The 26,360-nt window shown below is 36.5% G+C and overlaps 1 protein-coding gene across 6 annotated transcripts in view; it reads right to left on the minus strand.

Annotated features, from left to right (window-relative positions):
- Positions 1-395: 395 nt before the first annotated feature.
- LOC121864645 (UHRF1-binding protein 1-like) overlaps positions 396-26,360 on the minus strand; it is a 126,636-nt gene continuing 100,671 nt past the window's right edge. For 4 of the 6 annotated variants that reach the window (XM_042363763.1, XM_042363760.1, XM_042363764.1 and 1 more), the window contains 4 exons: positions 23,098-23,127; positions 4,273-4,545; positions 1,519-1,672; positions 396-1,276 (listed from right to left, as the gene is read on the minus strand). In XM_042363763.1, the coding sequence (XP_042219697.1) occupies positions 1,095-1,276; positions 1,519-1,672; positions 4,273-4,545; positions 23,098-23,127 (639 nt within the window). In that variant the 3' untranslated portion in view covers positions 396-1,094. Of the gene's footprint in view, positions 1,277-1,518; positions 1,673-4,272; positions 4,546-14,892; positions 14,943-23,097; positions 23,128-26,360 lie in introns of those variants that run through there. The other 2 variants (XM_042363761.1, XM_042363765.1) reach the window with 2 other exon arrangements.

Below are 26,360 nucleotides of genomic sequence, written 5' to 3' on the forward strand. Positions count from 1 at the left end.
GGTTGGTTTGAATGTTCAGGGAGAGGAAAGCATTCCACCCACACTCACATCTAGGGTGGAATTAGAGGTGTGTGCACCCATAACCTTGAAACATGTGACAACTATGATCTATTGACCTGTGAAGAAAATATGGGCAACTGTTGGCAACCAAATTTGGACCAGATGCACCAATGAATTAATTTTCTACATACAGGGTATATATTTACCTGTTGGATGCCACTATGGCTTCTTCCAATATGAGAGTTAACTGATTTTACTTCTTATACTATAAAGTAATCTTAAATACTTTTGGAGGTGAAAATGCAGTACAGCATAATAATTTGAACAAGTACAGAAGTGAATATAACTTGGCTCCCAAAACAAAATGACTTTTACTTATATTTAATGACTGGTGGATGAAGCAACATATGAATTGCTGATCTACACACCACACTGTGTTTCTGATCACACCCACGACACGTATAGGAAATATGGCAGCGGAGGTAAATATGATTATTGGTAAATTGTACTGCAGTTGCACTGGTGTGAGTACATAAAAGTGTGTGTGTGTGTGTGTGTGTGTGTGTGTGTGTGTGTGTGTGTGTGTGTGTGTGTGTGTGTGCAAACCTCATATAAGCTATGTGTTCATATTTATCCTTCAAAATCCATGAACTACAGAGTAACTACATGTGTCCTTTTACTCTATAAAGCACCATATAATAATAAAAGAATGAGCAGAAAATTATCTCTGCCATGATCATTGGTAGTTAAGTATTTGTTTGTACTAATATAATTAATACTGAAACTACCTCCTGCACGCGTAAGGGTCACTTCACTATCTGTGGCTTTCTTTGTGTACTGAAAATAATATTGCACTTCCATGTACCTCCTTCCCCCACCCCACAAAACAGGATAAATAAAAATATCCTACAAATGCTGATAATTCTACATATTATAAATGCCCATTCTTAAGTAAGAAAACTGGCCATTTTATGAGGTTGTTTTATCACAAACTGTTACTCATCTGTGGTATATGGCTATTGATGCCTTCATGTGTAAGGAGAGGCTCAACCCCTCACTGCCACTCACAACATGACTGGAAGCACTCGACTTTGTTACGGAAGAGGAAACTTTGGTAATGAGAACCCTTGAGAGGACTGACTTTCCTGTAACTTTGCCATTTCTGCTTGTAGAGAGCAGTTTTCCTCCTCCACCTGAGCCAACTGCTGCCGCAACTGCTTTAGCTCTTCTGCTAGTTTGTCACGTTCCTCTTTTATGGACTCTGCTTCACTATTTCCTGCAAATACACTTGAGGTCAAATTCTACTATAAAGCAAACATGGTTACCTGTAACATTATTCTGGAGAGGCCTACTCTTTGATCTCATTTGTGCACAATTCTTGGGTTAAAAATTAACCTCACTCTCTGCTGTGTCTGTTAGCTTTGATTTTCCTTTCATTCTTTTATGACATTTGTTAAGAGAAGATGAGATTTTTATTTAAAAAAGATTAAGGTGTACAAGGCAGATTTTATGTCTCACCCTCTCTTTGAGGAAGCAAAGTAAAGACACCATCAGTGTCTCGCTTTACTATAAGCTTTGGGAGCCACACTTGGGTGGGGACCGAGCCGGGAGATGTGATGTTAGCCGGTACTCTGTCTTCTGTCAATTGTAGCCGTATACGCTCCACCAGTACCTGCAGAATACAATATTACGTTTTAACCCTCTACAGTACTGTGCACAATTTAACAACATTATGTCCACATACAGACAGAAAACTATCTGGATGATGCCATAGACATTTCTGTTACAGTCAAATCATTCCACACAGTCTACATGACTGGTAATTAAAACTCTCTATCAGCAGTGCATTATTCCCAAAGACTGTACAGTAAGTGGGTTGGCATAGGTTCATTATACTTCAGAATAAGCAAAATACTTCTAATGGTGATGAGGTTTATATTGGATGATGCAAATTTAATCAGAAATGTAATTAATTCATGAGTTTCTCATTTCCTTTGTCTTTCACTCTCAAACAAATTATCTTCACACTGTAAAGTAACTACAGTAATTACTCCCAAGGCATATATTTTAGTAGTTATTTTATTGCATTAAATAAAGTGTACCTGTATATTGAAAAATATGTTGCTATAAAACGAGAATCCCCAAGTTTCGACTGTCCATGTAGCTACATCCAGTCTCGGTTTCAGAGAGTAAAAATTTTATATTATACTGTTCACAGATTTTTGAGAATTCTGAGTTAATTTCTGCAAGATTTTTTTTCTTGAGCCAGCACTGGCATTTCATTTAATCATAATATCTTATGGTGATGTAATGAGGGGTAAGCTAATAAATATATATTGACGTTACAGTACTAATAAGAGTTTATTTATTTGAAGAATTGCAAAGTGTGGAAGGTTTGGTAGTGTGGCCGATTAGTTATTTAACTGTATATTATATTCGTAGGGGAATCTTCTAAATACCAATTCTAAGGACAGCTACTTATTATTCACTCAATGGCATGGACACATTAATATATTGACATTACTTGACAATGACTCTCGGACACAAACATGAAATGGATACACTTCCCACCGTAAGTAACTCACCCTAGGGATCGCTGACAATGACTCACGTGAGACCTGAGGGAGGCCCAGCAGCTGGGGAAGCTGTCAGCAATTGCTGCTGGACTCTGTCTCCTGTGGGAGACTGCTAGCTGGGAAGGGAAATCTCCCTCCTGACCTGGACTAATGATAAGCGTGGCTCCTGTCTTCTTCTGAGTTCTGTCTCTCCCTGTCTGACTCTGGGAAGGAGCTGTCGGCCCCTTCCCTGTAATAATAGTGATCTCCGCGTGGAAGGAGCTGAAGGCCCCTTCCCTGTTCTGATAATAATACCTCGTGGAAGGAGCTACAGGCTCCTTATATTGGAGAAGAGCTGGCAGATGACCTCTCCTAATTAACACTAAACTGGTTAGATCTGGACAGCTGTGTTTGCTCAGGTGTATGGTCATGTCACCGGTCGGTAAAGCTTCCTAATTATTACCACCCGGGTGTGTCTTGGTCAGGTGAGTTTCTTTAACACGGTCATGATCGCGTGGGGGTGAGAACTCTGGGTCAGGTCTTAATTACTGTAATGAGTGTAGGGTGTGTCAAGTTACGAGGGTTACCATGTGTTGTCTTTCTCTGGGCTGTAAGCTAAGACCTGATAAACAATCATTACAGTGAGGTAAGGGTTAAGAAACAACTTAAGACCTTTGTTTTGTTTAAAGCTTCTAATCCTGAACAGGTACAGTGATGGAGAATTACAGGGTTTAGGAACTATTACAATCTAAGGGTAAAGTAGTATATAAGTATGATGGAAGTCAAACTGTCACTTTTTGTTATTTTTTTGGGGGGGGTATTTCTTTTTATTCACAAATCCTTGACTTTGTAGTGCTTTGAGTGCTAGCTAATTCTTTAGAAGAACTGGCACTTTTAAGAAACTAAAGACCAGTTATTATTATTATTATTATTATTATTATAACCTCTGTCTTTCCTGCATTTGCTCTCAAGAGTTTTCTGGTACAGCTCTTCCTTTTCTGCCATTAAGACAAGATCAGCCACGAATAAGAGCACCCACAACCACCATTCCCCAATGTTCTCAGTACAGTACAGTACACCACACTGTTGTGCCTCTTTATATGCTGTCTTTGGTAATGTTTTAGTACCTTCTAACATCCTCTTCACCATCCTGACTAATTTTCTAGTACCCTTTTCTTCTTCAGGCACTATTAAACCACTTTCCTTAGGATTCAGTCACATACCTTCTTCTGTCTACCAACACACTATACCCCTTCCTACTTCTTTCTAAAACCCTTTCTTAGAGTTGTAACATGATGAGGGTACCACCTACTAATCCCTTCCTTTTCTTGAATAATTATACAGCATTTCCTAGATATTAATTGTCTTCCTTAACTTCTGGTTCACTATCCGCTCCTAAACCTTTTGTAGTTTGCTCAATCAACTAATTCCCGTGCAGTAGTTGCCATAATTCTTGATATCAACATTGTGGTACAGAGTACAGTAAAGGCAGTATCATTCTTTTTTTCCAGTTCCCCAATATTTTCTCATCTCTTCACTCTTTCCTTAACAGATCTAACAGACACTTTCACCCACTCATCCCTCTATGGTTTAGAGATATTTGTCAACTTCTAAATATTCAAACATCGAATAAAGATTTTTTTATGATGGCTTGGTAACTACAAAAACAAAGGAGATACATGTTAGTATAAAGTCTGAAGATACAGTGTGTAAATACCTCCATAGGAAGTGGCTGCGGCACGATCTCATCCTCTATAAGGTCAATCAGGCCCGTTACAGTGCTCATCAGAAATGACAGATTAAGATCAGCCACATGGCCTCTGAGGAAAGGTCTTATCAGCACTGGGAGAGGGGCCCCAGAGATGCCCCGAAGGTCTTCAGCACCAGGGGAAGTTGGTTCAACGTGTGTGTCCAGACGGAGCTTGAGACAACAAGGTTCTGTAGCAGCTACAGAATCTGACCAACCTCTACACCGACTACTGAACTTCGTCTGTAAACAAACAATGGAACATATTTTGTATTAAGGCTTTTAGAGTACATAATATTTAAGGCATTGATTTATTGAGTATATGTAGAAAAACATATATGCTGGAGGCAAATACATATGCCTACTTTATATACAAGTACAGTAAATAAAAAAAATGTGAACAATTAGCAGACCTATGGTAGCCTTAATGACAATGAATGGTGGAACTTAGTTAAATGGTGTACAAAAATTTATCTATGGGTTCAATAATAAACATCTGATGATTAATGAGCATCAACTAATGACACAATGGTGAGGTGAGGTATGAATTTTGTGGGTGAAAATACTACATAAAAATTTGCATATATATATATATATATATATATATATATATATATATATATATATATATATATATATATATATATATATTTTGGATGGACGGTTGAGTGGTTAGTTGGTTGGTTAGATGGATGGGAAGTTGGTTGGCTGTACTGATGTTTGTGTAATAAAAGGGACGCCCACGATAGCCTTCACTGGCTGCCTGCACGTCCATGATAGCCAACTGTTACAACTACTGTAGAAGGTAAGACAGGAAATTTGAGCTTGTGTTATGTAAAACCGTCAGCTGGGAATAGCTACTAAATTTTCATTCTCTCAAGAAGGACCAGATGCCTACTGCCAGTGCCATGGAGATACCTCTGCCCATAGAAGTAACTGACCACACTCATAGATGTGTCTGACCACTCAGAAAAAAAGGGCCTTAGAGATTTTGAAAAAAAAAAGACTGATTGGACAGTCAGAACATACTTTTTACAGCTACAAGAAAATGTCCAAAGATCAGTTTGGGTTGGTATGTGCTGAGGGTGTGATTGGGGATCCCACATAAGGCGACAACTACAGTTGCAGTAGTCGCATTAACAAGGCGGAAAACTTGATGAATGTAATTTCTCTTTAATTGTGCGGGTATAGTGAAGCTCCCCACAGTACAATATATCTAGTATCATGTCTTTTGTCTGAATAAAGTAAGAATCATAGATATACATATATTTAAATTTTTCCTAACAATACGGAGTTCCCGGTAATAGATGGATGAATATATACTGTAGAACATAAGTAAATGATAAGTGACATCTCTGTTAGCTGGAACAATTGGTGCAGAGCACTTCTGGGAATGAGTGATTTCCTGGTAATGAGACGACTCTCTCAAAGCTGGAAAAATCCCTCCTCCTCAGAATTTTCCGGGTAACGGAAAAATGTTTTTGGAAGTTCCAGAAATTGCCCATTCCACTCTACAACACGGAAAAATATCCCTCATCCCTGGAATATTTTGGGTAGTTCAAAAATGTTCTCAGAATTTCTGTAAAATGTGCCTGATTTTCATCTCTCAAACCCAGAAAAAACTCCCCCATCCCTGGAATGGACGAGTTGACGGTTTCGGGTAAACACAAGAAATACACAGCCACATTCGTAGAGTGATACCGTATATATAATTTGCAATAAACACTCTACCAGAGTGTTTAAAGGTAGATCCTTAATTGCAGAAACAGAGAGGTTACTTCTCATTTGGATTAAGGAAAAGCAAATGAAAGGAGATTCAATTTTGAATGAATTTATTTTTGAAAGAGCCAGGGAAATATACGAACATTTGAAGGAAGAGCAACCTAGTTCTTCTGGCACAGAGTTTGAAGAGTTTAGGGCCAGCAAGGGCTGGATCAAAAAATTTAAGAAAAGAAAGTGACATTTTTAGTTTTATTAGGCATGGTGAGGCTGTCAGTGCAGAATTGAAGGAGCAGCAAAATATGTAGTGAAGTTTAAGGAACTGGTGGAGGAAGAAAATTATCTTCCACAGCAAGTTCTGTTGTTTCCACATTAGGGTGCCTTGAAGACAGTTTCCTGAACATCTCCCAGTAATGAACAACATCTTTTAAGTCTGAAGAAGACATATGGTCATCACTTTCCCTTTCCTCTTCACCACTGTCAGCTTCTAACATGTCATCCAGTTGTTGCAAGGAGTAAGTTCCTGCTCATGAGATATCACAAGCTCTTCCACATCATCCTCCTCCACTTTGAGGCCCATTGACTGACCAATGGATGCAATCTCTTTGTCCAGCTCCGCTTCTTCCTCAAATCCCTCAAAATCATGGACTACTGATGGCCACAGTGCTTTCCATGCAGAATTGAGGGATCTAATGGAGACTTCTTGTCATGATAACACAATCAATTTTACAGCCTCCAAGATGTTGAATTGTGTGTTCTAGAACTGTGCCAGTGTTAGTTCTGGATCAATGGAAGTTGCCTGATAACACCTCCTGAACATTTTCTTTATGTACAGCTTCTTGAAGTTGCTGATCACATTCTGGTCCATTGGCTGCATAACTGATGTAGTGTTGGGAGGCAAAAACAACACTTTGACAAAGTCAAATCGAGCCTCGAAAGTGCCGACAAGTTGAGGGTCATGACCAGGGGCATTATCCATAAGGGGAAGAGCCTTTAAAGGGAATTTATTGGTGGTTAGGTAGCTCTTCACAGAAGGGCAAAACACCTCAACAGCCCATTCATTAAAGAGCTGTCTTGTCACCCATGCCTTACGGTTGGACTTCCAATAAACTCCAAGCCGTCCTCTTACCACTTTTTGTTGCTTGAACACCCTGGGGTTCTCAGAATGGTAGACAAACATAGGCTTCAGTCGGAAATCCCCTGAAGCATTGGCACCAAGCAATAGAGTGAGACGGTCTTTCATGGGTTTATGCCCAGGTAAAGAGGTTTCATCTCTGGTGATGAATGTCCTTTTGGGCATCTTTTTCCAGAAAAGCCCTGTTATCGCCGCTGGCTTCAGCTACAGTGCTGGCGTGTGATGCCATTAAATCTTTCGACCTGTGACCTCGCCAGATGTAGAAGTGTTTACAGACAAGTCCTGGTTCTGCTGAGTGGACTGTCTTCGACTCGTGGCGGTGCTGCCCGCCCCTCCATGAGACAGATGGCCCTCTCTAATGATGCTGTGAAGACCAGCCTTCTCCTGTCCGAGAATTTGTGCTGGGACGATTTACGCAATACTGTTGTCTCTTGGAACACCATACTGATCTGCATTGACCTGCACTTGTAAGTACAGCCTAAGTGATGACATACCCCTCGGTACTGAAATATTGTTGACTAATTACGCCTACTCGTTTCTGCCTAACCTGGAGTAATAAGACAATACAGAATGAAGCGAAGCTAAGATTAATAGGTTATGAACTTTGTGTTATGTCAGTATGTTTAATAAATAGTAATTAAGATAAAATTGTGTGAGACTAATTATGTATCAGATGGATCACCATGTAATATTATGAACACCTTCTCCTCTGCAGGTTTTGACCACATCAATAAATATTGAATGCATCAAAAGACGGATTTCAATCATTCCTTTCGACTTGCCCATAATCTGAATGTCCTTAACTAAGGCGTTTATAGTCAAAACAAGTGCTTGAGGTCGAAGGGAATTTTCAACTACCATGAGGAACAAAGGAACCACCAACGCCGGGAGTTACAGCGTTGGACAACGTAAATTGTCATAACGTCAGCACAAGAGACAGTGACGTAGAGTGTCGTGCATTTGAGTGAAGTGTTCAAATATCTGAGGAGTTGTCATAAAGTTTCGGTTCAAGCGTACAGGGCTGTGAGTGTTTGTTTGCGACGAGCTAGCCCGCGCTCCCAGTGAATGAATATTCATTACACTCGGACAGTGTCATAAGGTTTCGGTCCGAGCGGACAGGCTGTTATTGTTCATTCCGGACAGGCAAGCTCACCCTCCCAGTGATTATACGTGTGTGTGTGTGTACACACCAGTGATCATAAAGAACAGCTGATCCGCCTGCACCAGTGACGTACCATGGTTACACTGATGAATCATGCAGAACACCTATGTACAGTCGACCCTTGTTAATTCGGACCCCTTTAATCCGGATTTCGGATAATTCGGACAAAATCTGAACAAACTTTTTTTTTTTTTTTTTTTTTTAAATTTGTAGGAATATTACCTACGCGGACCTTAAGCTAAAATGCTGGTCCACCCACTGCTGGGATAAAACACCAGTGTCTTTTTGGTTAAATGTAACATCTCCACCACTAGTGTTGGGGGGGGAGGGAGATGCAACTTTTAGCTTCAGACATGAAAAATATTAACCATTTACTGCCAGTAAACAATGGAAATGTAAAATATGTACCAATTAGTAATGAAAAGTTGTGCAGTTCCTTCAGCAAATGAAGCTCACCAACTTACAATAGGCTAAATTACCTTACAACGTGTTTTAAGTAGTCTATGTTGAAGTTCTTAGCACAGGCTAACTTATCATATCATATACAGTATAACAGTTCTCATTGATCTACAAAAAATACCGGTAATAAAAACCTTTTTGATATTTCACACTTAATATAATACCCGGTAATCTACTTCAACCTCCTATTGTTTACAACGACGCATGACGCACCACCAGCTGTTGAGTATCAGCTAGACGGCACACGTGTTTTTCGAATCGTTTTCAGTTAAAAAACTGTTACATTACACGTATATTTTACCTAAACTGCGCCTGAATGAATATATTCTCGGAAATAAATAGAAGTTTTGCTGAAACATTATGTATTTTAATGTAAAATAGGATAAAATACATGACGAAAACAAAAGATTTTACCTAACCTTCCGATGTTCAAGAGAAGTTACTCGTTTTTTTAATAGTTTTGGTTAAAATACTGTTATATTACAATGGTATTCTATTCATACTGAGCTTGATATAATGCATTCACGGAAATGTAATATTTTTGCTGAAATGACGTACGTATTACAGTGGAAAGTGGGATAAAATCGTGATGAAAACAATGACTTTCGCTTTCTTTCGTTCAAAAGATGTTACCGTAATTGCTTTTCGATTGGTTTTCAGTTAAAAAACTGTTGTATTACAATAATATTCTATCCTAATTGACTTGAATAAATACTACGATACCATATTTCTGAATATTTTCATTAAAATCCATCCAAATCATTTTCCTTGTCATCATCTGCAGCACCAAACAGCTTCTCCCAGTCCTCTCCTTGAACAGGGCTAGAGGGTGCGTGTTTTTCAAATCGTTTTCAGTTAAAAAACTGTTACATCACACGTATATTTTACCTAAACTGTGCCTGAATGAATATATTCTCGGAAATAAACAGTAGTTTTGCTGAAACGTGATGAATTTCAATGTCTAATAGGATAAAATACATGATGAAAACAAAAGACTTTACCTAAGCTTCCGATGTTCTTGAGATGTTATTCGGTTAAAATACTGTTATATTATAATGATATTCTATTCATACTGTGCTTGATATAATACATTCACGGAAATGTAATATTTTTGCTGAAATGACGTACGTATTACAGTGGAAAGTGGGATAAAATCGTGACGAAAACAATGACTTTGAAATATAATGCAATATTAACCCCTAAATCGGTTAATTCGGACAATCGGCTAAAACGGACACCCTTCCCCCCCTATTAGTCCGAATTAACAAGGGTCGACTGTAGTATATAAAATATCAAGTACCTGTACAGTGGAATCTGCATTTACGCGGCTTTTGTTTACGCGTTTGGTCATTTACGCGGTGCCTTGCCAGAATGAAATGCTTTAATTACACGGTAAATTTGGTCATTTACGCGGGTGAAATATAATTTGTTTACTGTATTTACTGAAGATATTTGTTTTAGCTCATAAAATTCATACAAATTACCCGGCCAGAATATAATTTACATTGCTGGAATTCTTATAAGATTGTGATTATTTTAAATATAAACATCATGAAATTTGCATTAGACATACAAATTTTAGATCTAATTTGAGAATTTTATTGGAAAGAGCAAAAATTTTATCTTTTGTGCAAAATATATGACGTGTATATTCCAAGAATTCCTTGTCCTGCAAGGAATCCAGCAATGTCAATTATATTATCCTAACTTTAGTCTGAGGTATCATTTATTACTACAAATGTAAGCCTACCGTTTTCACCCAAACATTTCTCAGAGAGGGAGGAGCCAGCGAGCGTGGGAAGAGGGGGGGGGAGGGGGGGTGGGAGTCGAGTCCATTATTTGAATGGACATTAACCGGCGACTGTATTTCTCTTAAATATTAATTGTGTGTGCATACCATCATAAAATTAAGATGTTATTTTTACTACAACGTAGGTATTGTGTCGGAAAAAGTGGAGTTTGGGGGTTGGCCCAGTCTCTATTTCAATTAATCCCATATGTTCTGTTATTTCATTTACGCGTTTCTCGTTTTACGCGGGCCTCCACGGGTTCAATTGACCGCGTAAATGCAGACTCCACTGTAGTTTATTTAGCCAGAAGAACACAAATACGTAGTAATAATAATATTAATAATAATAATAACAAATAGTAATAATAATAATAATAATAATAATAATAATAATAATAATAATAATAAAGAACCATGAAGAAATACATAATTGAAAAGGACCCTCCTTTGAACATTTTCAACCAACTGCCAGTCCCAAGCCTATCTCGGGTACCTGCATGCTGTCTTGAGGTGCGGTGGCGTTTAACGATGATGTCTCGGCACTTAAGTATTTATGGCAAACCTGACGATATGCCTTGGTCGGAGTTCCTGGTACTCATGCTAGTCAACAGCAAAACGTCCTTCGCTAGTCAATCTTCTTGGAAATGGGGACGAGGAGGCATAACTTGGAGATGTCAGTTGTTGAGAATATGTTAGACGTTGACTCTCACAAGCATTAAATAATCTCCGTGCACCCATGTGGTATGCATAGGATTTCACCAAATATAGCGGTATTGCAGAGAACCTCTAGTTGAACATCAGTTTACTTGCACATACATGTAATCCACATAAAAGATATTAGTTATGTTGATTGAGTGTGAAATAACGACAGTAAATACACCAATTACCAAGACAGACTGATGACTACATGAATCGGAGCCTCTTAACTTACAAGCAACACCAAAGATGTTAGTGAACAATAATCCTAAAAGAAGCTTGTACTATGAGATTCAATACACAGACAATTTAGTCGGAGTAAAATTTGTTACAGTTTGACATAACAGTGATTCAAGGTCGTAAATATGGGTGTGTATTAAGAAATATTAAGTAGATTTTCTTCAACGATACCAGTTTCCATTTTCTATGTATGAAACGGCACAGAACTGTTTCTGCTATTAGGGATCTACCTTTGAACACTCTGGTAGATTTGTCTCTCACTTTCACTTCCTTGAATTTGTCTTTCTGTGCAAGAATTGTTGACACAGTTGATGTCGACATGCCATATTCTTTGCTAAGCACATTTGTTCTAATGCCTTCTTCATGTTTTTTTAATAATTTTCTGTTTCACCTGAATTGAAATCGCTTTTCTTGATTTCTTGGGACCCATGCTGGATTCAAAAACAATTTCAACACGTGATATTTTAAGTTTAATTGCTGTAAATAAAGAATATTTTCTTTAAATCAACACTGCACTGCGCTATATATCATCAATATGTAAAATAAATTTCAAAATGACCAATAATTTGACTGGAAACACAGAAAAAAAGAGTTTATGTTGAAGAGAGTCTGAAGCAAGATGTTACCTCCATTGAAAAGATACAGAAACTGACGCCTGCTTGGTGTGTTGACAGGTTGTTTGGCACGCTAAAAACTAGTTTCCTGTATTCAACTATGTTAAATAATTGTTAAAATGACTAAAAAATTTAATATAAGACTTTTAAAATTATTGAATAGTACAATCTTCTTGATATTTACTAAAATAGTAAGGAATTTAAGCCCTAGAACTGATTACTGTATTGGCGGACTAATACGACAGCTAGTGTGCAAGCGAAAACATGTCGAGGGGCGCTCATAAGGAATTCGTTAATCGAGGGAATGCTCGTTAACCAAAATTAAGAATCTCATGGAAGGTAATTCGTTAACCGAGGGATCACTGTAATGATTTATAGTAATGAAAAGAAAGAACAAATTAGAGAATGAACAAGAAAAAGAGTAAGCACAAACTAAATGTTACAGTTGGATGGCTGGAACAATGGCTGGATGAATGGCTGAATGAAAGGAGGGAAGGATGGCTGGATGAAGAGACTAACAGGAGCCCACCAACTCTGAGGCAGGAGTACAGGTATTAACAGAGAGAACACAGTCTCCAAACAGAGAAGAAAAATTTTGGTCTGGTCAGTGTCAATAAATATTTTATGGGCTCAGAAGTGTTGGGAAATATGCTCCTTCAGCTTACACACCATAGTAATAGTGTACTGCATGGCAACTTTAGTGCATCTGGCAACATGTCAAACATACAGCATTTAGGAAAGTTGTATGGAAAGTGATATAATATATGGATCCAGAACAAAATCAAAGAAATGGTGATTGATTATATGCTTTAAGAGAGTGGCACACAATCTTTCAGAAAACATGGAAGCACACACACTGGATGGAGGTATTGTACAGTACTTTAACAGGGCACTGAATGATGTAGTACAGTAAATATAAGAATGATAATTATTAGAAGTATAATGTTATATTATATTTTGTTCTGTTAGGTTAACCCTGTTACAAAACTTAGGTTTGGTTAGGTAAGACTAGGTTAGGTTAGTTAGATTAAGTACAGTATATTACAAATGTTAGGTGGGTTACGTTAAGCATATTACAAAAGTTAGGCTAAGCTAAGCTAGGCTAGGCTATGTTAGGTTAGTTAGGTTAAGTAAATTACAGTACAAAAGTTAGGGTATTATCACACATATCAGAAAATAGCTCAAGGAAGGCTACACTGTACTACAGAGAGAATCAGGATTGTGGAAAATTGTGATAAAAGATAATAATACTTTATGAACCACCACCAAAGTGATCCACACATGGTTCATGAAGTGAGAGTAGCAGCAAGGTTTGTGATCTATGTGAGGACGACAGTGATAGTGAAGACAGAGAAGAGATGATGCAAAGTGAACACAACATGTAACAGGAGGAGCAGAGGAGTGATCAATGCTGTTAAGTTTATGTTGGGATCTGATAAGCTTTCAGGAAATAGTGGTTATGGCACAAACTTTAATGTTTTATGTTGGCAAAATGTAAGTTATGGATGTTGTTATATGTGGATAACAGAGTCAGGTATGGAAGTGTCACTGAGGGATCCCAGACCAGAAGATCAATACAATCAGACACACTTCCTACTATGAGAACATAGGTGCAGCTGAAATCAACATGCTAAACCTACTTAGAGAATTTTCTTTCATAGATAACACAGTGACTTTAACTACCTTCAGAGATATGTCTTGGGTTTATAATACTGAAATTATATTAGCAAATCAAGTCAGATGATTTACCTTGGTAATGTCACCGAATAATTTGGGGAGACGACACTAAAGGAATTATTTAAAATTTATGTTTGTATCTGGAATTACACATACAGGTACTATATGGAGTTGGCAGAAAACACTACTTGAGTCCTTCTGTTTGTTCTGGCAGCATCAAATAATTCTATAAGGAGAATCCATAAACTATATTATGACTCATCAACCTACTGCCTCTAGTTACACTACACTACACTTGCCATCAACATATTGTACTCATAAAAGGAAAGTGAAAAATTCCCCAAATGTCTTAAAATTCTTGATCTTACGGCAAGTCATAAACCACATTAATGATGTCAGGGTAACTGCAAAAAAAATATTTCAACAAATTCTGATGATTAATGCAACATTTGCCAATCAATTCTTGAAATAACTTTCAATCTGCATTTAAAACAATATCTATACCATAATTGCACAGCACTGTATTGAAAAGCTTTTGAGAGGTGAACCTTTTTCATACCCAAGAAAAGGTTGAACCTACTCCATATCTGACAAACTCCAATTGGCTGAGTACAAGTCAGATAAAGTTATTGTATTATATTTTGTGGGATCCTATGTTACTGTCACTACAAAATATCTAACATTACCTCACCATGCACCCGTTTGGATATACATACAAGCAATGCAAGCAGCTTCAACAGAGCACATGGAGGTGCACTATAAAGGTATGGACAAGTTTAGTTTTTGATGTAGACATTATCTAGGATATTGTCTCACTAGGAAATTATCTCATATTTGTGTCAGTAATAAGGTAGCTGTGAAAGGATCTGAACTTTTCAATTATCAGAAAAATACCATCTGCAGTAATTTTAGTCCTGTTGGTACCCTTTTACTTTTCCAGAGAGGGTGGCCAACCCCCTCTACTGCTCACAAAAAATAGTACCAAAGTGACATTCACTTAACAATAATACATGCAACCCAGGTTCATACCATCTCCCTTGTAGTGACCACAAAACCCACATAATTTTCCACCTGTAAATTTAGGCTATGTCTTTCTCACCTCAAGAAGAAATGAACCTGGACTGGTGGGTCTGCTGCCAGAACCTACACCTGCAGAAGACAGATATTCACAGGGGAATCTGCATTAAATATGTTTGAATTACTTGCTTCATTGAACTTTATACTCATCAATCTGACATGCAAAGAGAATCAACTATGAAAGGAAAGAATCTGAATCTCAATTACTGAACATAAAACAGTATGTTTTGGGGCTTGACAAGCAAGGTAAAGATAAACAAAATTTTCAGCAAAGCAATTCTTGCTGAGTCACAAGTATGTAAAAGTACATGTTGATAGGAGTGGCATCAACCACTCTAATAGAGTATATTCTCAATTTAACAGAATCTGATATAACGAACTCTCGATTTAGCGGAAGGAATTTTTTCCGTAATTTTTTACTCAATTTAGTGAACTACAGGAAGTTCGCTAAATCGAGAATAATTCCGTTAATACACTCACACTTACGGAGACACTTCAGACACATGATCTGTACATAGAAGCACTAGAAACATTATTCATGGTTTACCTTAAACTAAGGGGTTCGGTATTTGTTTTAAATTTTTCTATTAATTCCAAACTTTTTTCCAATTGATAGCTGCACTCTTCTGACTCCCCCCCCCCCCAACCACTTCCTTTCTGAGACTTTTGAGAGACTTTTGGCATGATGTCTAAGCACAGTAGTTAGTTGACCTAGAGGTAGCAGTGAACAACACACGCGGTAGCGGCAGGACACAGACCGAACAGATGTAAACAAACCCCACTCACCAAGCAGCACATTTGGCGCGAAATTTAATGGAATCATGCTCGATCTAGTAAAATAGTTCGCTAAATCGAGCGAAAATAACGGAAATTCGATTTGGCGGAAATTTTGATTTAACGGAAAGGGGTGGCTCGAATTAGTTCGTTAAATAGAGAAAATACTGTACAGGTACTCCTCAACTTACGACCTACTTGACTTACAACCACCCGGACATACGACCGCCGAAGTCGTACCAAATTTTTTTCAAATTACAGTGGGGTATGCTATAACGAATGGATCCGACTACGAATATTCCTATAACGAACGGTTTTACCTATAAAATTGAGAATGCTATAACGAACGAAACTCCTACAACGAACATTATTAAAAATTTTTTTTTTTTTTTTTACTAATTTATTGTTTCTGTATTACAAGTATTAATGATATTCTTTATTTCAGGGGTTTAGATGCATATTTATGCACTTTTTTAAATTTTACAATTTTATATTATATTTTTCAGTGTTAAGTGGTTGTATTTGGGGGCCTGGAACGGATTAATCCTATAACGAACAAGGTTCTAGAACCAATTAGATTCGTTATAGCATACCCCACTGTACGTATTTTCGAGTCCCGACGTTAGTGATTGCGCTGTGTACTGACAAAATTTTCGTTTGTAATTCCCTTTAAAATGGCTGGCAAGCTTAAAAGTGAGAGTTTTGTGGTGCTGAGAAGAAAAAGAGACACCCATTTTGATTTCCTATGTATTATTTTCGCATTTTCGACTTACTACCTGGATTTGGGTCAATAACCCCGTCGTAAGTCGGGGACTGCCTATGTCAATATCAAGTGTGGGAAGCATGTCAAAAGAATAGTCAGTAAAATGAACACACTCATAAGGATTTCTGAAGATTGGATGATGTGTTAGAAGAGGACAAACTACTGAAATACGCAACATACAAATATTTCACCTAATAAAGTCGTCAGTGCAACAATTACAGTGCGATATTTCTGTTAGCAGTAACGAGATGACTCTTTCAAAGCCAGAAAAAATCCCTCATCCCGGAATTTTCTGGGTACCACAAAAATTTTCTTGGAATTTTCAGAAAACGCGGCTGGTTTTCATTTCTCTCAGACCTGGAAAAAACTCCCCCATCCCCGGATTTTTCCGGGTACTGGGGAAATTTTCTCAGAATTTTCCGGAAAATTACGGCTTTGGGAACGATTTTCAGAGAAAATTTCAATTCCGGCCATCGGAGAGTTCCGGTTAAGATGGGTTCTGGCTAACGGAGATATTATTGTGTTGGTACCAACTTTTTAAGAATAGATTGAACATACATTGGGATTCACATTTATATAATCACCATATTATGACCCTGCAGGCAACTATCATGATGACTCAACCAACACATACACATCTGGGGAGATCTTGAGTTGTGTGTACAATTTGTGTACAGTATTGTGCATGATAAGAGGGGTTGATCACATACAAAATGCAAAACAGTACTGTATTTTTATTAACTGGAAATATGGAGAGCATGAACTTATACTGATGTACCGTAGATCGGATACATGGGGAGTGGAGAGCAGAACCATAACAACTGTATCTGAGTAGATGAATGTATGTACAGGAAGGGAGGAAGCTGAGAGATAAGAGTGCAGGTAGGAGTGTTGGGAGGAGTGGGTACAGGTAGGAGTGTTGGGAGGAACAGAGAGGAGTGGGTACAGGTAGGAGTGTTGGGAGGAACAGAGAGGAGTGGGTACAGGTAGGAGTGTTGGGAGGAACAGAGAGGAGTGGGTACAGGTAGGAGTGTTGGGAGGAACAGAGAGGAGTGGGTACAGGTAGGAGTGTTGGGAGGAACAGAGAGGAGTGGGTACAGGTAGGAGTGTTGGGAGGAACAGAGAGGAGTGGGTACAGGTAGGGGTGTTGGGAGGAACAGAGAGGAGTGGGTACAGGTAGGGGTGTTGGGAGGAACAGAGAGGAGTGGGTACAGGTAGGAGTGTTGGGAGGAACAGAGAGGAGTGGGTACAGGTAGGGGTGTTGGGAGGAACAGAGAGGAGTGGGTACAGGTAGGAGTGTTGGGAGACTCTTCTCATTAAGCCACACTGTTGTACAGTATCACAATTACCACGGTAATGTAAACACATGACTTCAATAACTATTTGATCTTTTATAACATCTGTAGAAAAAAAGGCCAAATGACTTTCTTTTAACTAAAATGTATTTTCAATATGCAGTAAAACCCCATCAACCTTTTTTTATATGATGTATAAAAAAAGGATAACGGTACAGTACTGTATATATAAACCAAATTTCTAATAAACAAGTGAACTACAGTATATTGAACTGTGCACAGTGAGATCTTTGCTTCTTAGTCTCTGCTACATCTATAACATCACCAAGCTGTGAATGAGCTCACTCTTCAACTAAAGTAGCAGCTACATTATCATCTTCAACAGCCATGTGCAAAATCTATCTAAGCACCACTTACACCATTACACTTGGCAGGCCACCCATGTTTTGTATGGGGCATAATGCTACACAATTATACAAAAAATCTTTCATTCAGCAAAAACTATGAGTCTGTGTATAAAAATCTTCATGATATACAGATCAATGCACAGTTCTGTGCAGATGGGATTCAAGACCAAATTTATTTGAAAAAATTTACAGTTCTGTACAAAGATAATGTGTTCTACTGAATAAGGTTTAGCCATACACAATAGTGCTATGGACAAACAGAAATCAGTTTGAATAGTGTAGTGTAATGCTCAAGTTTTCCTCAATTATTAAGAGAAAAATTGCGAGAAGAAAATAAGATAGTTATTTCACTGATTTTTTTTAACAATAATATACGTACAGTATTAAAATTATTGCTTCTCCCCAAAACTGAAAATTACCTGGTAACTGCAAGAAAATATTTCCTATCTATATCACAGTATAGTATAAACACAATCTTCTGCAAGCAATGTCACCGACACTTTCTTCAGGTGATGAAAAACCATAAAAATATTCAAAATCTGTGTGCAGGAGTTAGCGCCTACTGTACTTGCATCGACAGATAAAGATGTCAGAAAAAATAAGAGAATCTCATTATCATGTATGAATGTGGAGAAAACAGAAGCACTGGGGCAGAGGTTAATGAAGTACAACATAATGTTATACAAAAATGAAAACAGGAAACTTTAAGAGATCTCAAACATAAGTCTGAAATTAAAAAAAATGTGATTCAGGCCACCAATGGGAGCTACAGTCCAAGTGGACCACTTAGATGTAAAGAACTCTTCTTACATAATATTGCTTCTACAAGTAACTAAACCCAGGCTATAAAAACACTGTTCAGGAAGCATCTTCACAAGGCCCCACCGAGAATGACAGTGACACCAGCTTTATTACATCGCTGTTATTAAGGCCATTAAAAGAGTCAAATATTGACCACAAGAACATAATAATTATGATCACAGATGAAATCAAGAAAGTGCAAAGGGAGACATTTTTAACTCTCTGGTATATGACACCTGTTGTGGGATACAGTATGTTAATAGAATCATCAAAACCCCATACTGTATAGTATTACAGTATGTCCACTGTCTTATGGTGCTTTACGGCTACAGAAAAGAATTTATCAAAAGAAGTAATTGCTCATGTCAGCACACATGAACTAGTTCTACACAAAAACATTAGTAACACAGTACTGTACAAGGAGGGGATTGACCTTGGTAAAAAAATAGAAAATGGGTGAAAGATTTAAGTAGCAGCCAAAGTGTTTGTGGGGCAGCACAAGGTTAGGGGCCAGCCCATTTAACTCTCTTTACACAGACATATTGAAGGGACCATTTTGCTTTGTACAGAGAAGTACGTAGTGATAATTTGCAAAAAACAAATTCCCATTCTCAAATTTGTGGGTGATTCTTTTTCTAGCTCTTTTAGTAAATTTTGCCTTCAAATATTCATAATTCATGGCTGAATGCGAACCAAAAGACTTGTGAGAATATAATTTCAATGCTCAAATGTGACTTACAAATAAAGAAAATATACAGGCGCTCCTCTCAATACTAACATCTGACTTTCCTGAACCTAGTTCGTAAATCCAATTATACTCTTGTACATACCGAACTTGTTGTAAAAATATTTAAAAAATGTAAGGAATATTATCACTGATGTTGTAAGGTAACAGCCTCCACAGTAAGCCTAATGGCTAAAGCAAACTCTCTACTCCCTGTATCTCCTTTTCCAGCATTCATAAGCCATACTACCTACTTTGTGTATGTTATTTAACAATTGTGCTACATCAAACAACTTTGTATACTAAACTGTACCCTTATTGATTTGGCTTTTTTAGAATTAAGATTTTGGCTTATTTCATATGATTTTACAAAACTGAATTAAACGATTTGAATTTGAATGAATCTGAAATAACCGAGCGGTTCCAAAATTTTTATTATTATTAGAGGAATGTATTATGAAATACATTAAGATGAATGAATTATAGGAATAGAATATGAATTATATTAAGATACTGTACAAAACTAAATTTTGGTGAATAGCCAGGGAGAAGAGGTTTAGGGTGGCATAGGTAGGAGCGTACAACTCACCTCCCGTGCTTATCAACCCACGATCCCTTTATAATGACAGGATGCAATTTTACTATAATTCCCATATAATTTAGGTTCATTTGATGCTAGGTTAATAGAATACAGGAGGGAGGGGGGGGGATAAAAAAAAAAATAATTTTGCCTAAAAAATCCCACACAAGCTATTGCACCATGTATATTCCCAGTCTCTTGCTTACACAATGGTAACAGCATCTCGCTCCTGCTCTCCCTAACAATGTTACCACCACTCACCATCTCTCAAGCACCATTGTTGTCACTGCTCAAGGGGGTTGGTGCTCACCACAAGATCTGTCTTGAGCACTTGATAATTAATAATGTGGCATACTTATCACAACTTAATAAATATTACTGTACTGTAGTGTATAATGCGTCTCCTTATGCCATGATCAGTTGTTTAAGTGCAAAATTAGCCAAATTGAACCATCATGTATCAATTAAATTTAAAATATAAATTAAAATGTTATAAGACAATGATTTAGTAGTGCTATGTAAGTGCCTTGTCATGTCACCTCACCTGCTGTCTTGTCATCTCACCCCTTGCCTCGTCAGCTCACCTCGCAGAGGTAGAATTTTTTTATTATTGGAGTATTTACTTTATTATTTCTGTATGCACAGTAATTATAAATACTGTAGATTATTTTATGTGGCACCCAAAGGCAAAGTGCAAAAACTGAACAGAAAACGAACAAATAATCAAACACAAAAAAATCAGAAATTGTTTCATAATGTCAATATATTCTGAACTCGGTTCAGTTGGATTTTTCTGTAAATCGAGTGTCCAAGATCTTCCGTTTTTGTTGGATTAATGAGGACATAGTGTACTGTATCTAGACGGAAAATACAACAAAAACCATTCGGGAAAACCATATCAATGGAGCCCAGCTGGGATGCTCCCTCTGTTGACCCCCTAGCAATGGGGCTCCCACACTCCACTCTCCAGCTCAGCCTACTACAGTAACTCTTGCACACAAATAAATGTTAATTCCCTCTGTCTTTTACCTAATGATAGATAAATCGTTTACTTTTTTGGCACAGTATCTATGTAGGATTGTGTGTGCATGTAACTGTGTAAAAAAAAAATAAAAGTATATCTACCCAAAATTATGAATTAAAACATAGCTCAGCCTGGTAGCATGAGGACTCGGGTAATATGGCTACGATGGTGAGTCTAACTTGGCAACAATACCACCAGTGATGTTAACAAATGCAAAGGAAAAGAAAACTACCTGTAAATCTTCAATTGCATCAGGTACTGTATGTTTGGTTGCTAACCCTCAGGTATGAGGACAGAACTTTGATTGATTGACCGTATTTGTAGATTCAAAGTGGCATACATTATGAATGAGGTTATGTTCTTCATGTAACAACATAAAGAAAGCACCTAGGGGTATGGTCGGCAAGTCCAGGATAAAGGAGCTTACTGGTTAGGTTAGCCCACAAAGAGCATCTACAGGGGGTCCTCACTATACATTATACTGATATACCTCACTTCTCAGACAGTCGCTAATAAACATAGGAAGAAATTTTTATTATATGTCAATTGTTTCGCACATAAATGTTGTCTGCATCATCCACTATTTTAAACTAAGTCTGTGTGTACCTGAATATGAAGCATAAATAGTGTTAAAAGCACATAATATAATGTAAAAATAACCATAATAAGTAATAAAAGTGCCCTACAAGTGTAAAGTTTCTCCCACACCAAAATGCGTCAGTCACTTCTCACATGACTGAGCATTAATGCCATTTTTATGTGTTAAGTAACCACAACACTTGAGGAAAAGTCACTACAATGTGCTAATGTACGTTATGAATAAAGAAAACTTGGTACAGTAATATGATGGTGGTTTGTATCTGTCCTTCACCTGGGAGCACCACATACTTCTTCACCCTTATGGCTACTGTTCAAGCCAATACATGTAAACTGCTATCAACACACTACAGCAATACTGTATGTGAAATACAAGAAATCTTTCATAAACATCTGCAGAACAGTTAAAAGTCTAAATTACTCTACTGCATCACAATGTCAATCTTGAGTGCTAAAGCTAAGATATTGTAAAACACCAATTGCTTATAAATCTATTCAAGAGTTCGTCTGGAGTTTCTCTAAATACGAGTACAATTTGTAAACTGAAGTTGAAGCGTTACATGAATGGATGGAAGAAATAATAATGTTTAAAACTTTATCAACCAACTGTGCTAATATCATCATTAAAAGTAACCATAACCTATCTGAAAGTTTTTGAACAGAGGAGTTCCAAAGTATAAACTGCACATTGTTAACCATTCTTAACAGTCTTTAAATAATAAGCCTTTGTATCTGAGATCAGCATTTAACTTGCCTTGGTGCAGTATCAACAATTCCCCAATTAGTAATGGTGGGACCAAATCAATACTATAGTACTTGTGAATGAATTATTAAAACAATAAAAACATATTTATAATTGTGGATACATAAGAGTTTGTATGGCTGAGTAAAAGAATGATGTCAAAGAGTGGTGCTGCAGTGTACAGTAGGGGGCTAAATCTCTGAGGATTTACAAAGGAACACAAGTTTATCAACCAATACAGAATGATTACATATGATAAACATTAAAGTAGTCCAGATTTTATTCAGATTTTCATTTATCATCAGCTATTATACAGCTTTAACACATAAAAAAATAATGCACAGTCCACATGCACAAGAAGCAACTTCTACTCAATGAAACATGCAACTAACAAATGTAAACAAACATCTTACCTAAACTTTCTAATTTTTGCAGCGAACATTGACTACGTTTAAAATAAAAAAGACTACAATTTAACATGCTAAACATCATAAGCAGTGGGTTAACACGAGCTGTTTACCTTACGACCATCATTGCAACCTGGACGTTTCTGGTGGTTCCGTAGAACATAGAGGGGAGATAGTAAGAGGCTGTCTTTATTGAGTTCTTAAAAATAAATTATATTTAAATTTTCTGACCTGGGACAACATCATCTTCAGAAGTTTTTGTGACATGACAGCTAAACATAATGGACAATGTGTTCACTTATGAGCCAAGAAAATTTCAAACCTGCAATCTCAAGGCTGAACCCTACATACCTGATAAGGTGCAGCTACAACTCACTAAAGATCATGGCAAAAATAACACTAAACTTAACACTTAGGACAGGTTGCCCTTCCAGATATTGCAATGAAAAAAGTAAATAATATATATATATATATATATATATATATATATATATATATATATATATATATATATATATATATATATATATATATATATATATATATATATATATATATATATATATATATATATATATATATATATATATATATATATATATATATATATATATATATATATATATATATATATATATATATATATATATATATATATATATATATATATATATATATATATATATATATATATATATATATATATATATATATATATATATATATATATATATATATATATATATATATATATACATACATATATATATACATATATATATATATATATATATATATATATATATATATGTATATATCTTGATAAAATCACACAGGAAAAGGGAAACAACGGAGAACCTTAGCTTTCGTCTTTATTCAAGACATCTTCAGAGGCAACTGGATTACATGGACAGAGAGAGGCTTAAATATGTAGGACAGACAGGAAAAACACTGCAGCTCAGAATCAAACAACATAAGTACAATATCAGAACAGCATCTGAAAGCAGTGCCCTGTTCGTTCATGTTAGGAATAATAATCATCCCATTGCTTGGGAAAAAAGCTTAGAAGTATTTAAATCATCTTGTGTCACAGAAAGACTTCTGGTTGAAGCTAGTTTAATTAAGAAATTAAAATCAATAAACCTTAGTGATGGTCAGTTCAAAACTGATATTATGTTACATTAATTTATTTGTCAGTGGCCCAAGGTTAAAAATGCTTTGAAAACCTTTGATCTAGATGTATGATAGTTATTTAGTGGGTCCCTTATTTTTGACCTGACCTGACTAGTCACGTCACCCCCTTCTCTTTAGCTCCTCTACGTGTGTGTTGGTGTGTGGATTAGTGGATGACATCATTATGACCTGACCTCATGTTTTATAAGGTCACCCTGTATATTTAAGCCTCTCTCTGTCCATGTAATCCAGTTGCCTCTGAAGATGTCTTGAATAAAGACGAAAGCTAAGGTGCTCCGTTGTTTCCCTTTTCCCGTGTGATTTTATCAAGATTTATCTTATCCACGTTTTCATTGTGGATCTACAGTACATGAATTATATATATATATAATTACAATTATAATCAACAACCTCACCCCACCAGGACTCGAACCCACGATCTTATGTGTGTGACCGGGAAACGTTACCTCTAGACCACAAGGACACAAAAAGCAGTCCTAGACTTTGTTATATTTCATACAAAGCCTGTTCATCGAACTTATGGTGCCGTGAACCTCCAATTGGTGACTACCAGTGCCTCTTAGGTGATCAGAGTAACGTTTTACCAAATCCGGCTTCGAAACACGAGGTTCCATATATATTTCATTAGCCCATAAAGCGCGCGGACTTCTACATATAATCGGGGGTGAGGTTGTTGATTATATGTAGAAGTCCGCGCGCTTTATGGGCTAATGAAATATATATACCGTATATATATATATATATATATATACAGTATACATATATATATATATATATATATATATATATAACCGAATCTATTATTTTAATGGGATATTGGGTAATTGGTTCCAACTCACAGAAAAAGTACTGTATACCAGTAATAGAATTAACAAAACATTAAATATAAACTAAATACAGTACTGTACTGTACAGTAAACTACACAATAATCAATAAAAAGCAATAGAATACTGTATTTTAGCTTACTTTGAAGTGTGTATGTCGTATTCCCGGCAGCTTAGTTTACATATTAAACAGCTGATTGTAGAGGCAGTCGATGATGACATGCCATATTCTTAACGGAGTGCATTGGTTCTATTGCCTTCTTCGTGTTTCATAATAATTTCAGCGCTGTATATTATCAATATGTTAACTAAATTTCAGAATGACCAATAATTTTAATGTAAAAATGCAAAAATATTCAAGAGAACAACAAAACCGATGGTCACTCCACTGTAAACAAAGTTAAACTGAGAAGCGTTGTTGGGTGATTCAATCAGCTGATGGGCACACAAAAACTGTTCCCTGTACTGTCTATATTATCAATATGTTAACTAAATTTCAGAATCACCAATAATTATAATTTAAAAAACTGCAGAAATATTCAAGAGACCAACTTTCTTGATACAGTATTTAGTTCACTGGAAACGAATGTAAAGATAGAACCAATTGCTGGATTGACGGACTAGCCGATCAGCTGATGCGCACAACAAAACGTGTTTGTCGTAAGGATTTCGTTAATCGAAGTTTTGTTCATTAATAGAACTGAAAATCCTTATGGGAGCTAATTCGTTAACCGAAATTTCGTTAATCGGACTGTTCGTTAACCGAGGGACCACTGTGTATATATATACCTGTATGTATATATATATATATATATATATATATATATATATATATATATATATATATATATATATATATATATATATATATATATATATATATATATATATATATATATATATATATATATATATATATATATATATATATACATATATTAATTCTCTTCTCTTAACGATAATTGTGTTCTTGTAAAATATACGTGTTATAGAAATCACGTAATGAAATAACAGGGCTTATGGAGAAAATAGGTTAGGTGCAGATTACTAAGAAAAAATTTAGTAGTTAGCCTAACACAAAGGATAGCACAGTCTAAATAAATGTTACTTTATCTAATAATGAAATCCTGACAGTAAATGTAACACTTTGCAGCGAAAAAATATGGATGTAACTTGATGGGGAGAGAAGGGTGATTTTGAGGTTGGTAACATCAGCTTCTCTTCAAGTGTTATATCTTTCTTTTGATAATCACCGGAATTCTATCATCAGAAGCGCTTTGGAGATATTCTTCTTCCATATTGACAGTTAATACCACAAAATTGGAAATAGTAAGCAAAATGGCGTTATAGAGCAAGC

The sequence above is a fragment of the Homarus americanus genome, unplaced genomic scaffold (assembly GCF_018991925.1).
Source record: "Homarus americanus isolate GMGI-L3 unplaced genomic scaffold, GMGI_Hamer_2.0 scaffold57965, whole genome shotgun sequence".
NCBI lineage: Eukaryota > Metazoa > Arthropoda > Malacostraca > Decapoda > Nephropidae > Homarus > Homarus americanus.